The sequence below is a fragment of the Zootoca vivipara genome, chromosome 13, assembly GCF_963506605.1.
Source record: "Zootoca vivipara chromosome 13, rZooViv1.1, whole genome shotgun sequence".
NCBI classification, from domain to species: domain Eukaryota; kingdom Metazoa; phylum Chordata; class Lepidosauria; order Squamata; family Lacertidae; genus Zootoca; species Zootoca vivipara.
The window spans coordinates 45,091,914-45,104,782 of record NC_083288.1 but is presented as its reverse complement, the minus strand read 5'-3'; the positions used below and the strand labels follow the sequence as shown (position 1 = coordinate 45,104,782).

General features: G+C 41.6%; 1 protein-coding gene across 1 annotated transcript; it reads left to right on the top strand.

The window, feature by feature from the left end:
• The first annotated feature begins 2,305 nt into the window (after positions 1-2,305).
• Positions 2,306-11,591, top strand: LOC118095735 (vomeronasal type-2 receptor 26-like). Its single transcript, XM_035136975.2, has 6 exons — positions 2,306-2,385; positions 2,898-3,189; positions 5,275-5,709; positions 8,248-8,475; positions 9,726-9,852; positions 10,690-11,591. The coding sequence occupies exons 1-6, from the start codon at positions 2,306-2,308 to the stop codon at positions 11,589-11,591; spliced, it is 2,064 nt and encodes a 687-aa protein (XP_034992866.2).
• Positions 11,592-12,869: the final 1,278 nt, after the last annotated feature.

The window sequence follows — 12,869 nt, the reverse complement described above, 5'->3', positions numbered from 1 at the left end:
AGAAGGAACACACATTGTGAAATAGTTGAGGGCTCTACATTCTTTATCTCTCACACACAAGTCAGCTGGGGAATAGAAGAAGGATAAATTTATAACGGCCATTTCCCCTTATTTTTTAAAATAGTTTTTTAAAGGAAAAGTAGCAAAGATATGCAACAATATCTGGAGGGAAACACATTGGATACTATTAACCCGAATAGGACAAGCCTTTTAGTTTTCTGAATTACACTTCTATCCAGTTTGAAAGAGTGGTGGCAGAGAATATCTCAAGTAAGCCAAATGGCTTCAGAGAATACAGATGTGTTGTTTCTAAAGTTGATTCTAAGTCTAAGTCTATTTATGCTATTTCTTTTACAATCATTTTTGTTGATTTTCAATTACTATCCAATAATACCCTCATTATAACAATACCAAATTATAATACTAATACTAATCAATCAAATACCGAATTATATAATTTAGGTGGGGATCCCACGTGCTAGAAGTGATGGTGTGATGATTTTCTTTATCTCTGCATTCCAAAATCTTATTAATTTCTATTACATTCTGGTCAAAATAATAATCCCTTATACAATAACTGAAATATTAATAACTTATATTAATGTTGACACAGAACTACAAGTGAGGAAGAGGGGAAAGGATGGAGCTAGCTCAACTCTAGATATCCTGCCATACAAAGGAGGGAACTTAATAATAATAATAATAATAATAATAATAATAATAATAATAATAATAATAATTTATTTATACCCCACCCATCTGTCTGGGTTTCCCCATCCACTCTGGGCAGCTTCCACATAATGCGTTGCAGGTTCATTCCTTGCCTATGATTTTGTTATGTGACATATATAATTACATTGGCAGATCCGGCTTCCTGTCTACCAGCTGCGGGAATAGAAATTTTTGGATTAAGTATCTGCAGTCTGGATTCAGACCATTCCTCATTGGCTGGGGAAATGGTGAACATTGCTTTTTTTCTGGAAGTCGAAGTTCCCTCCCTCCTGGTCAATTGTTCAGGAGCTTGAAAAGCCCGAACATCACAGTGACTGATGCCAACTGACATCAGCACACTTACGGATCAGCAGACTTTGCGCAGTTGAGTAAAAGACCTCAGCAACTCAGCATTTTAGCTTATCTATTTTTATTTACATATAAACACACACGGAGCATTGCAGCATGGCTTCAGCTCTCTCTAGCATCAATCAGCAAAGAGAATGAACAAAGAACAATAGTCCCACTTCAGGAAACACATTAACACAAACATCCTGTTTCCGTCACGTCTGACTCTGTGGAATGAAAACATACACCATCATAAATGCAAATACGGGGAATGAATCGCCAACAAAAACATTGTGGGGGAAAATTGTCACACGCAGGAAAGAATAAGGAATACAGTTAGAGTTCCTCACTTCAAACTTTATAAATTACTTATATACAAACACAAATAGAACTCACAAGACTGTAGCTGTTATATAAAGGATTATTATAAATGCATGGAATGTAATGGAAATTACTAACATAGTGGAAAGCAGAAATAATGTAGAAGAATGAAGCCATCAAATCTAGCATGCAAGGGGCCCAATTAAATTAAATTATATAATCTGACATTTGAATAATTGGCATTCATAATTGCATTAACTGGATAAAATTGGTATTGTTATAATGAGGCTGCTATTGGAACAATATTGGGAATTCAAGAAAAAATATATTTAAAAAATAATAATAGTAATATTTTAGCAGTTCCCCTACTGCTGATGTGCCAGAGAAGACAAAAACACTGCACAACTAATTCCCTCCCCTATCATTGTGAAAATTGCAATAATCAATCTACCTGACAGAACCTCCTGATGACACATTGGGGAAAAAGAATCAACAAGCAAACCTGAAATGATTATAAGCTCCTCGGTGCTCCACAGACTACTAGGCTGGGCTCTGTTACTTATCAGTTATCAATTTCCCTCTTTCATATCAAATCACTGTATCTGATTTGCCATCTAAGGCATTCTGTTGTGACAGTGTTCAAGTTACCAATAAGGTGGATACGTGTCCCTTAAAGTGCCTAATTGACAGAGTCAGCTGCCACCCAATTTGTCTTGTTCAGATCAGGTGGAGGAGAGTAATAATACTCTAGAGAGAAGCAGGGGAGTTCATGCAGACAATAGTATTTTCCATCAGGATGTTGCTCCTGCTGCTTCTGCTGCTCCCCAATCTGGTGTCCCAAGTACAAAGTGTTAACTGCACAACTAATAATTCTGTTCATGTTCCACACGAGTGGTATGAGCCAGGTGACCTGGTCATTGGGGCAATGGCATCTCATATGTATTATATAGTCCCCGAGGTTTCCTTCAAGAAAACCCCTTCCCAGGACTTCATTGATACTCCACTGTAAGTAATCAGTAATTAATATTATTTTATTTATTCCTTATATGCTATATCTGACTGAAAATAACTTTCATTGATTTGGAAAAATATAGCTTTAGAACTTTTTTTTAAATGAGTGAAGAGATTTTATTAGAAATCTCTGTGCACATAGGCTATGTGCATACTGTCAATGAACAATAAGGTTTTTTTTTAGTCTAATTGAGTAAAGAGTGATAGAAAAGAGAGTACGAGAAAGCAAAAAGAGATGGCATAAAAAATAGGAAAAGCCTATAGCCAAGTATTATGTTACTGAACTTTGTTAATGATACCCAGATTTTCAACTGGTGAAAACAAACATGGGATGCTGATGATATCAAAGAAATGTACAACAGCATTTTTAATGACATAGTATTATTTGATTGTCTAAATATTTTTAAAAAAAACTTTGCTGGCTTTGTCCTTTCTGTATAGGAAGGCAGGTGAGTCTCTCCATACCTAGATAATGTACAATTTACCCACTCTAACTTCATTTTCAGGGTGGTGACAAAGTTTTACCAGCAAATCCTGGCCTTGGTGTTTGCTGTTGATGAGATCAATGAGAATCCCAGGATGTTGTCCAATGTCTCTCTTGGATTCCACATCTATGATAGCTATTATGATTCAAAGATGACCTACCGAAACACTCTGGACTTGCTCTTTAAATCACATCACTTTGTTCCCAACTACAGATGTGGCATCCAGAAAAATGTAATAGGAGTCATTGGGGGACTTAGCTCTGATACTTCCTGGTGCATGGCAAATGTCTTAGGTCTTTTCAAGATTCCACAGGTAGAATATGGCTTTTGAAAAACAGAATTCATGCTTTCCTTGCATTAGGAATCCACTGTTTCATAAATATGGAGTGGGAAAATGGACAAAGAAAAAGGGGCATAATATGCATCTCCAACAATGTGCGTAAGAAGGGAAATTTGTGTTTAATAGATGTAATAGAAAATTTCTGTAAAGTTGCCAGGTTTGTAAAGGAGGCACCTAGACTGGTTCATATACGGTATATAAGTCCTGAAAGCACTGCACTGGCTTCCTGTGAGCTACTCAATTTTTGACATTGACAATGGCTTCAAAGGTATGAATAACTTAGGACTCATTAATTAAAAATTTTCCTCCCTTTAAGAATCAAGATAGCCTTTCCCAAAGTATGATGTTAATCAAGATTTCTTGAAAACACTGTTTTCTTGCTATTGTTCTGGCATTTGGCATCTGTCCTTTCAGAAAGTTATATAGTGAAGACAGAATTGGGCTGTTCTGCTTCATTGTTGGATTTCAATTTAGTTGTCTGAATTAGTGCTGGTACATTATTTTGCATTTTACTGATATTTTATATTATGTGGTAGATAGAGAATCAATCTCTCTCTTTAACAGCTAAAAAGGTTACAGAGCAAAAGTACATGATCCACGTCCACTTTGGAGTTTTGTTGAGTCATTCATTTAGTATATTAACATGAGCGATGTTAAATGCTCCTCTCTACTTGGAGACAATCAGTGTGTACAATTATAAAGCTGTGATGGTGCCATAATCTCTATATATAAAAATGTAGAAGGTCCATGTTTGTTAAAGAACAATGTTTTCCGAAACCGCTTACCCGATTGGCCTCAAATTTGGCCACAACCTCATATGCGGCTGCGGGAGTGTTTCCATGCACTTACATTGGATAGAACACATCTAGGGCAGGTAAAGAAAACCTGGATTTCCGTAAAAAAAATAATTGCGCCCTCCAGTGGACGTCAAACTCACATACAACAAAAATACTGCCACAATCCTGCCCACTCATCAACCCCCACCACCCGGGACCCACCCCACCCCAGAGACCACACCCACCCTGAGAACAGGCCTATCCCCTGGGAGCAGGCCGCTCCACAACCCTCGCCCGCCCCAGAGATCCCGCCGCCGCTAGGCAACAGGCCACCCCGAGACCAGGCCACACCCCATACCTCACCACCCAAGGAGACCGCCACCATCCAGGGACCATGCCAATTCCCATCCCACACCCGCCCCGGAGATCGCCACTGTCCACGGAGCAGACCACGCCAGAGGCCTTGCCCGCCCCGGAGATTCCGCCGCCAACAGGGAACAGACCCCGAGACCAGACCACTCCCCATCCCACAGCCACCCTGGAGATCACACTGCCGCCAGGGAGTGGACCGCCCCAAGACCAGGTCGTTCCACGTGACAACCCCACAACCCCCATGAACAAGGGGGATACAAGTAGAGGGGGGAGTCACAGGAGTGAGCTGAGGGGTGGGAGGAGGAAGGGGGTTCAGGAAAGGGTGTTGAGACACTCACAGGGATGTGTTCGGTGATTGGAGGGAGGGGCCACGGCAACGCATGGCAGGGTACAACTAGTAATAACAATAAATATCTACAGAAACCATGAGCAAAATTATCTCTGCTTTCTTAAGTTGGGGCTGGTGCATTTGGGATATATAGTCATACCTCAGTTTAAGTACGCTTCGGTTTGAGTACGTTCAGTTTAAGTACTCCACGGACCTGTATGGAACAGATTAATGCACTTTCCATTACTTTCAATAGGAAAGTTCGCTTCAGGTTAAGTTACGCTTCAGGATAAGTACAGACTTCCAGAACCAATTACATTCATACTTCAGGTTAAGTACGCTTCAGGTTGAGTACTCCTCGGACCCATCTGGAACGGATTAATTCACTTTCCAATACTTTCAATAGGAAAGTTTCTTTCAGGTTAAGTTCGCTTCAGGTTAAGTACAGACTTCTGAAACCAATTGTGTACTTAAACCGAGGTACCACTGTATAGTCATTGTGTGTGTGTTTATATTTGAATAAATTGGAATATCATGAGTTCTTGTTTCCACTTGAAAACATTTGGCTTTTGCATTTTCCAGATTTCATACGGTTTATTTGAACCTGCCATAAATGATGGAACCAAGTACCCTTCCTTTTACCGCATGGTCCCCAATGAAGACCTTCAGTATCGGGGAATTATCCAGTTACTTCTGCATTTCAGATGGAAATGGGTTGGGCTCATGACTCCAGCTAATGAAGCAGGAGAACGTTTCTTGCATAACATTGAGCCAATGCTTTTCAAGAATGGAATCTGTTCAGCATTCACAGAAAGAGTTAAACCCAATGTGCATTATAAGAGTAACTTACTAGATATGCTGGACACAAAGATTTTGTTACCAACTTTCACAACCAGCAAAGCTAATGCAATTCTTATATATGGAGAAAGTAGATTTATTATATGGTTGTCAAGTGCTTTAAGCATAATGGAGTTTACTCAGTTACTATTTCCTGAGAAGAAGTCAGGTGAAGGAAAAGTATGGATTACAACTACCCAAATTGATTTCATATTATATAGCCTTCAAAAAATTACTGTTAATATACGAATGTTCCATGGTGCTATATCCTTTGCAATTCACTCCAAGGAGATTCACAACTTTAAAGACTTTCTTTGGAATATACAACCTCATTGGACAGACACAGATGGTTTTATCAAAGATTTTTGGGAAGATGCATTCAGTTGTTCACTTTCAAATTCCACTCTCTCAACAACCATGTGTACTGGAGAGGAGATGCTGGAGAGCCTTCCTGCACCATATTTTGAGATGAGAATGACCGGCCATAGCTATAGTATCTATAATGCTGTCTATGCTTTGGCACATGCCTTAAACAGAATGCACTTGGCTGCAGTCATCCGCAAAAGGAGAGATGCTCAGGGAAGACTCTTTACTCAATATATAGAACCCTGGCAGGTATTTATTCCTGTTACTGCATTGTATTCACTGCATTGGTCATTATGATAGTAGGCATTCACTTATCAGTAAAGAAATAAAAGAATAAAACGTAAGAAATTACAGATAAACCTAAAGTAATTTTATTGTATCAAAGATGGGAATTAGAATATTTCCTACTAGCTGTACCCTGCCACACGTTGCCGTGGCCCCTCCCCCCTCCCCCGGCACATCCCCGTGAGTTTCTCGGCCCCCTTTCCTGAACCCCCTTCCTCCCCCCCCACCTCGGCTCACCCCTGTGACTCCCCCCCCACATGTATCCCCGCGGTTCACGGGGGTGTTTGGGTTGTCGCACGGGTTGTGGAGTGGCCTGGTCTCGGAGCGGTCTGCTCCCTGGCAGCGCTGTAATCTCTGGGGCTGCCGTGGGAAGGGTATTGGCCTGGTCTCGGAGCAGCCTGTTCCCTGGCGGCTGTGGTATCTCCAGGGCAGGCGAGGCCTGTGGAGGGTCTGCTCCATGGATGGTGGCGATCTCCGGGGCGGGTGTGGGATGGGGATTGGCGTGTCTTTTGGGGTGGTGATGGATGGGGGCGGCCTGTTCCATGGCGGCAGCGGGATCTCCGGTGCAGGCGAGGGTTGTGGAGCGGCCTGCTCCTTGGGGATCGGCTTGTTCTTGGGGTGGGTGTGATCTCTGGGGTGGGGTGGGTTCCGTGGTGGTGGAGGTCGATGAGGAGTGGGCGGGATTGTGGCAGTATTTTTGTTGTATGTGATTTTGATGTCCACTGGAGGGCACAATTATTTTTTATGGAAATCCAGGTTTTTTACCTGCCCTAGGTGTGTTCTGTCCAATCATGGAAGTACTCCCACAGTCGCATGTGAGGTTGTAGCCAAATTTGAGGCCTATCGGGTAGGCGGTTTCAGGAAACATTGTGCTTTAAAAAACATGGACTTTCTACACACACACACACACACACACACAATATATATATATATATATATATATATATATATATATATATATATATATATATATATATATAATGATCCTAAACACACTTTATGTGGAACAGACTTTCAGAAGCAACAGACTACCAACAACTACACGTAACTGAAGCTGTGCCAATCATCTTCTCCACACTGCAAACCCCTCCATTTTCTATCCACATCCCTCCGCGATTCTCTCTGTCTATCTCTTAGTCCAGTTACCCAGTGGTATAAGGATGGAGGATGGAAGCCCGTGTCCCAGCATACATAATTCTGAGGGAGCACAACACGGACCCACACACCATGAATTCGGGGGGGGGGGCGCCCCTGCCTGGTCACATCCTGGAAGGCCCCATCTTTCCCTGTCTGCCCACCGCCAAGGGTTTCTGAAGCCGATCCTGGCCTCACTAATAGATCCCCAGAAGAGGTTAGCAACTGTTTGATCATTGTCTCTAGACCCTGTTTTTCTCCCTCCTTTGCCCCCTTCAGTCCAGTCTCCTCTTCTGCCTCTAAGTCTGTATTGCTGTCTGCCACAGCCTCTTCCTGCTCCCTTAACCCTGTTGCTTTTTCAGTTTCTGACACCTCATCCTTCCAGTCAGCTCTCTCTTCTCCCACTGACCACTCCTTGTCATCCCACCACCAATCCCCTGGCTCTGAGCCTCCTTTCCTTGGGGTATCCTTTTGGGGTCCCCCAGCTGCTGCTTCCTCCCACTCTTCTGCATCCAGCAAGTCCATGACACCATGCTCAAGTCCACTCTATAAACTAAAGAAACGTCAAGTCAGACGTTCTCATGTTGCATTCCTATCCTTTGAGAACATGAGCTCCCATCGCTTCTCTTACATGACTTCTCAAATTCTGTGCCTCTCATGCATCTTGACAAAGTCAGGTGCCAAGCAAGCAGGTCTAGGAGCTCAATGTTCCTACATAATATCTTTATAGAAGTCTGTCGAATGTTGAATTGATACAGATTCATGATTTCCTACACCTCCTGTATGCGCAACTGAAATATGGATGTTCCCCATTGTGAACTGAAGTGTTTACCTCCTAGAGGAAAAGGAATTAATTCCCTTTTGGAAAGCTATTCAACAATCTTAATCAGGCTAATGGAATGCTTTATAGACTTTTTATTCTCTTCCTCTTAGCTCCCTTCATTCCTGCAGAGGATCTCATTCAACAACAGTGCTGGGGATGAAATTACATTAAATGAAAATGGAGAGTTAGCGGCTGGCCTTGATATTACAAACTTGGTCACATTCCCAAATAGATCATACATCAGAGTCAAAGTGGGGAGGCTGGATCCTCAGGCCCCTCCTGGCAAAGAGCTAACCATTAACGAAGACGGAATCAAATGGCCCAGAGACTTCACTCAGGTATGGGAAATAAATATACATTCCCCGAAACGCCATAATTTGTGGTTCTCCACAAAATGGGATGGAACAAAAGAACTTCAGACTTTATTAACTTTGATATTCACTATTGAAATTATTATCTCAAAACAAGAAGATTTCAATCAACATAATACTGTTTTGATGGAGAGATACACTATTGGAAAGGGTGTCCTCTATGTTTGCACCATCATCTCCTAAGGCCCTGCCTGTTTGAATGTATACATCATAATATATTGCATGTGAAACTGAAATTCCCTGTACTGTCCAGTATTTTTATTTCATGCCTATAAGCCATCTAGGAGAAAGAATAATTATCAGAGAATCTAGCATTGGCCAACATTCCTGTTTGTGGAATCCCCGAGGCAAATTTTCAGCATTAGATTGAAGGCTAAATTTGGGCTGAGAAGGAACATTATAATCTTCTTGAGTTTGTATGATGCCAATTTCAGGGTGTGTACATCTAGGAGCAGTTATAGCTGGTGAATAGGTCTAAGGTGGAAGTCAGCCCTCCTAGCCACAGAAGCCACTTAAGAATCCAGTGGTGAGTTAGAATCAAGGAGTACTCCCAGACATAAGAACCTCTGGCCTCAGAGGGAGTTCAACCTCTCACAGAATAGGTCAGGAGTAGGAACCACATTCCCAAAGCATTTCCCTCTTATCAGGATCCAGCCCCCATCCAATCCATCACTCTCTCCAGACACCTGTCCATTACCTTTACCACCTCCTCTCTTTCCAGTCATCAGCATACAGATGACACTGTGTTCCGGATCCTAGGATATGATTCATACAGATGATGAATGGCAACAAAGAACAGAATGGGTCCTAAAGGGACACCAAAGCCCAAAAGCCAGAGAGTGGTTCCCTAGTACTAGTTTCTCAGAGTGACCCTGCAGGTAGGAAGAGAACCTCTATAATGGGGTACCTTTAACCCGCATCTCTTTGAGTCACAATAAATAACATATTTGATATCATTGAAGAAAATGCAGTTAGGTTGTGAGGTGAAATTAAACTGAATTCTGGCACAGCTGTAAGGGTGGATGGTCCAGGTATGAATATTGCAGTTTTCTTGAGTTTGTATAATGCTTAGAGGAGCTGTTGTTTACCACACTATATGTGCATATATGGATCATATATTTCTCATTATGAGTCCTCATATTTACTGTTAAATCACCTGATATTGGATACTAGATAAATCCCCCCAAACATTTATCTCTCCCTACCTCTTTGGATAGGTGCCACCCCCTTCCATATGTAATGACATCTGCCATTCTGGATATGGGAAGAAAAAGAAGGAGGGGAAGAAGTTTTGCTGCTATGATTGTGATCCATGTCCAGAAGGAATGATCTCAAATGAGAAAGGTGGACAGAGTCATCTTAAGACAATACCAAACAATGCAATTTATTTTTGTAAGCGGTGGGCTCACTGGCAATTCTGTGGTTATTATACTGCTGGAGAAGGACAGGTTTAAATCAAATTGATGTGTTGGTCTAATTTTTTTTATAGATAACTTCGATGTAACCTTATATTTCAAATGGTTTTTTCCACCCAGTGGAACGCCCTCCAACCAGATGCCAAAGAGAGAAACAACGACCAGACTTTTAGAAGACATCTGAAGGCAACCCTGTTTAGGGAAGCTTTTAATGTTTAATAGATCATTGTATTTTAATATCCTTCTGGAAGCCGCTCAGAGTAGCTGGGGAAACCCAGCCAGATGGGCGGAGTATAAATAATAAATTTATTATTATTATTATTATTATTATTATTATTATTATTATTATTTGAATAAAATTATTTAAATTGTAGGCAATATATTTCACCTTCGACTTCTGCAAACTTGGGGGGGGGGGGATAGAAGTGGTGGTTTCTGCTCTAAGGTTGTTTCATGAGAGAGTGAAAATCAACCTCACCTTTCTGGGCTCCAAAGATTTCGGCATGTATTTCTCATTTTGCTGTGCAGTATATGTGGTTCTAAGAAAAAGGAAGGAGGGCACTAAAAACAGATGTCCTCGGTGTAAAAATTCCAGAGTTCATACATGAGATTTATTGTTGATGCATCAAGAGGGAAGGCATATGGGCTGGAAGTTCAGAAACATTTTCAGATAGAAAGCACTATGCCGAATGAACTAGTGATGAGACAATTCTTAAGATTAGTTATGTTTGCTTCAAATTGTCATGCACTGTTTGTTTGTTTTCAGACATGGAAACATGTGTCAGTTGCCCAGGAGATCAATATCCAAAGAAAGACCAGGATCTATGCATTCCTAAGATTCCAAACTTCCTAGCCTTTGATGAAACCCTGGCCATTGTTTCAACTTCCTCTGCACTTTTATTCTCTCTGATCACAATTCTGGTGCTTGGCATCTTCATTAAGCATCGTGATACAGCCATAGTCAAAGCCAACAACCGAAGCCTCACCTATGGTCTCCTTATCTCCCTCCTCTTGTGTTTCTTCTCTTCTTTGTTGTTCATCGGAAAACCTAATAAGGTGACCTGCCTTCTCCGGCAAACTGCTTTCGGCATCGTCTTCTCTGTGGCCCTCTCCAGCATCTTAGCCAAAACTGTACTGGTGGTTTTGGCATTCATGGCTACTAAACCAAGAACCAATATGAGGAAATGGGTAGGCAAAGAACTGGCTTATTCCATTGTCTTTTCCTGCTCCATTGTTCAAGTAGGGATCTGTGTTCTCTGGCTGGCAACCTCTCCCCCATTCCCAGATGTGGACATGCACTCAATGACAGAAGAAATCATATTTCTTTGTAATGAAGGGTCAGTCCTCATGTTCTATTGTGTTTTGGGCTACATGGGCTTCCTGGCCACTGTCAGCTTCACGGTGGCCTTCCTAGCCAGGAAGTTGCCTGACACTTTCAACGAAGCCAAGTTCATCACCTTCAGCATGCTGGTCTTCTGCAGTGTTTGGCTCTCCTTCATTCCAACCTACCTGAGCACCAGAGGAAAATACATGGTGGCTGTGGAGATCTTCTCCATCTTTGCTTCTGGTGCTGGGTTACTGGCTTGCATTTTCACCCCCAAATGCTACATTATTGTAGTGAGGCCTGACCTGAACAACAAAGAGCACCTAACGCAAAGAAAGGTATAAATGACAGTGGAATTTGTGGTTCTGTTGGGTCTAAGAATACATGGACCTGCTGGCTGGTATCACTTTCCAGGTGCCTACTCCAGATATTTTTGTAGAGTTTGGTCCTTACCTTTTTCTTCTCCCAAAGATGTCTTGAAGGCAATGGGTACAGATTTTTTTCTCAGGCTCTACTCCCAAAGCCCTTTTCACAAAGGAGTAAAGCTGTAAAGCAGTGGTGGTTTAAGTTCAAAGTTTCCTTCTCCTAGATGTGACAGTGGAATTTGTGGTTCTGTTAGGTCTGAGGCTACATGGACTTGCTGGGTGGTATAAATTTTCAGGTCCCTACTCTGGATATTTGTAGAGTTTGGTCCTTACCAAAGAGAGAGCTGAGTGCAGGGTGAGGATCAGAGGTAGACACACTACCCCAGAAGGAGCATGACTTGTTCCCCACTAGAGTTACTCTCCACCCCCTAACACTTTATACACCCCTGATATGTATTGCGGTACCTTTGAAACAAATAGATTCTTAATAGCAAAACTGTCAGACTATCAATTAAGAGAGGGTTAAGGTGATGGATGTTGTGCATATATGAGCATCTGATTATTAATAAAAAGTCTCTTATCAATTATTTTATGTTATCTGCCAATTCATGTAAATGACAACACAGGGTAACAGAAGCATAATACATTGTGAAATAGTTGATGACTCTACAATCTTTATCTCTCACACACCAGGAGGCTGGAGAATAGAAGAATTTAAAACAGCCATTTCCCCTTATTTTAAAAAATCTGGAGGGAAACACATTGGATATTACTAACGCTAATAGGACAAAACTTTTAGTCTTCTGAATTGCACTTCTATCCAGTTTGAAAGAGTGGTGGCACAGAATATCTCAAGTAAGCCAAATGGCTTCAGAGAATCCAGATGTGTTGTTTCTAAAGTTGATTCTAAGTCTGTTTATAATCATTTTTGTTAATTTTCAATTTCCGTCCAATAATAACCTCATTAAAGCAATACCAAATTATAATACTAATCATTTATATACTGAATCATATAATTTAGGTGCCCCACCCTTTTTGAGCATTCAAACCACTTTCAATCTCATCCAGTCAGTCTGCGAGATCCTGTCTTTGCATGCAGAGAAATTCCCCAACTCACTGAGGATTTGAGGCCCATTGGCTGCCCTCTCCTGGTTTAGGCAGCCAGTTGGATCTGTTTCCTGGGGTGTGGCTGCTGTTGCATCTTGACAGCTTCTAGGAGCCACAGGTGAGAGCTGAGTGCAGGGTGGGGATCAGAGG

Bases quoted from the DNA above. Each gene is read 5' to 3' on its own strand.
- LOC118095735 (XM_035136975.2), top strand. From the start codon at position 2,306: ATGGCATCTCATATGTATTATATAGTCCCCGAGGTTTCCTTCAAGAAA. The intron at 2,386-2,897 runs GTAAGTAATCAG...CTTCATTTTCAG, and splicing joins GACTTCATTGATACTCCACT to GGTGGTGACAAAGTTTTACC. The intron at 3,190-5,274 runs GTAGAATATGGC...TGCATTTTCCAG, and splicing joins GTCTTTTCAAGATTCCACAG to ATTTCATACGGTTTATTTGA.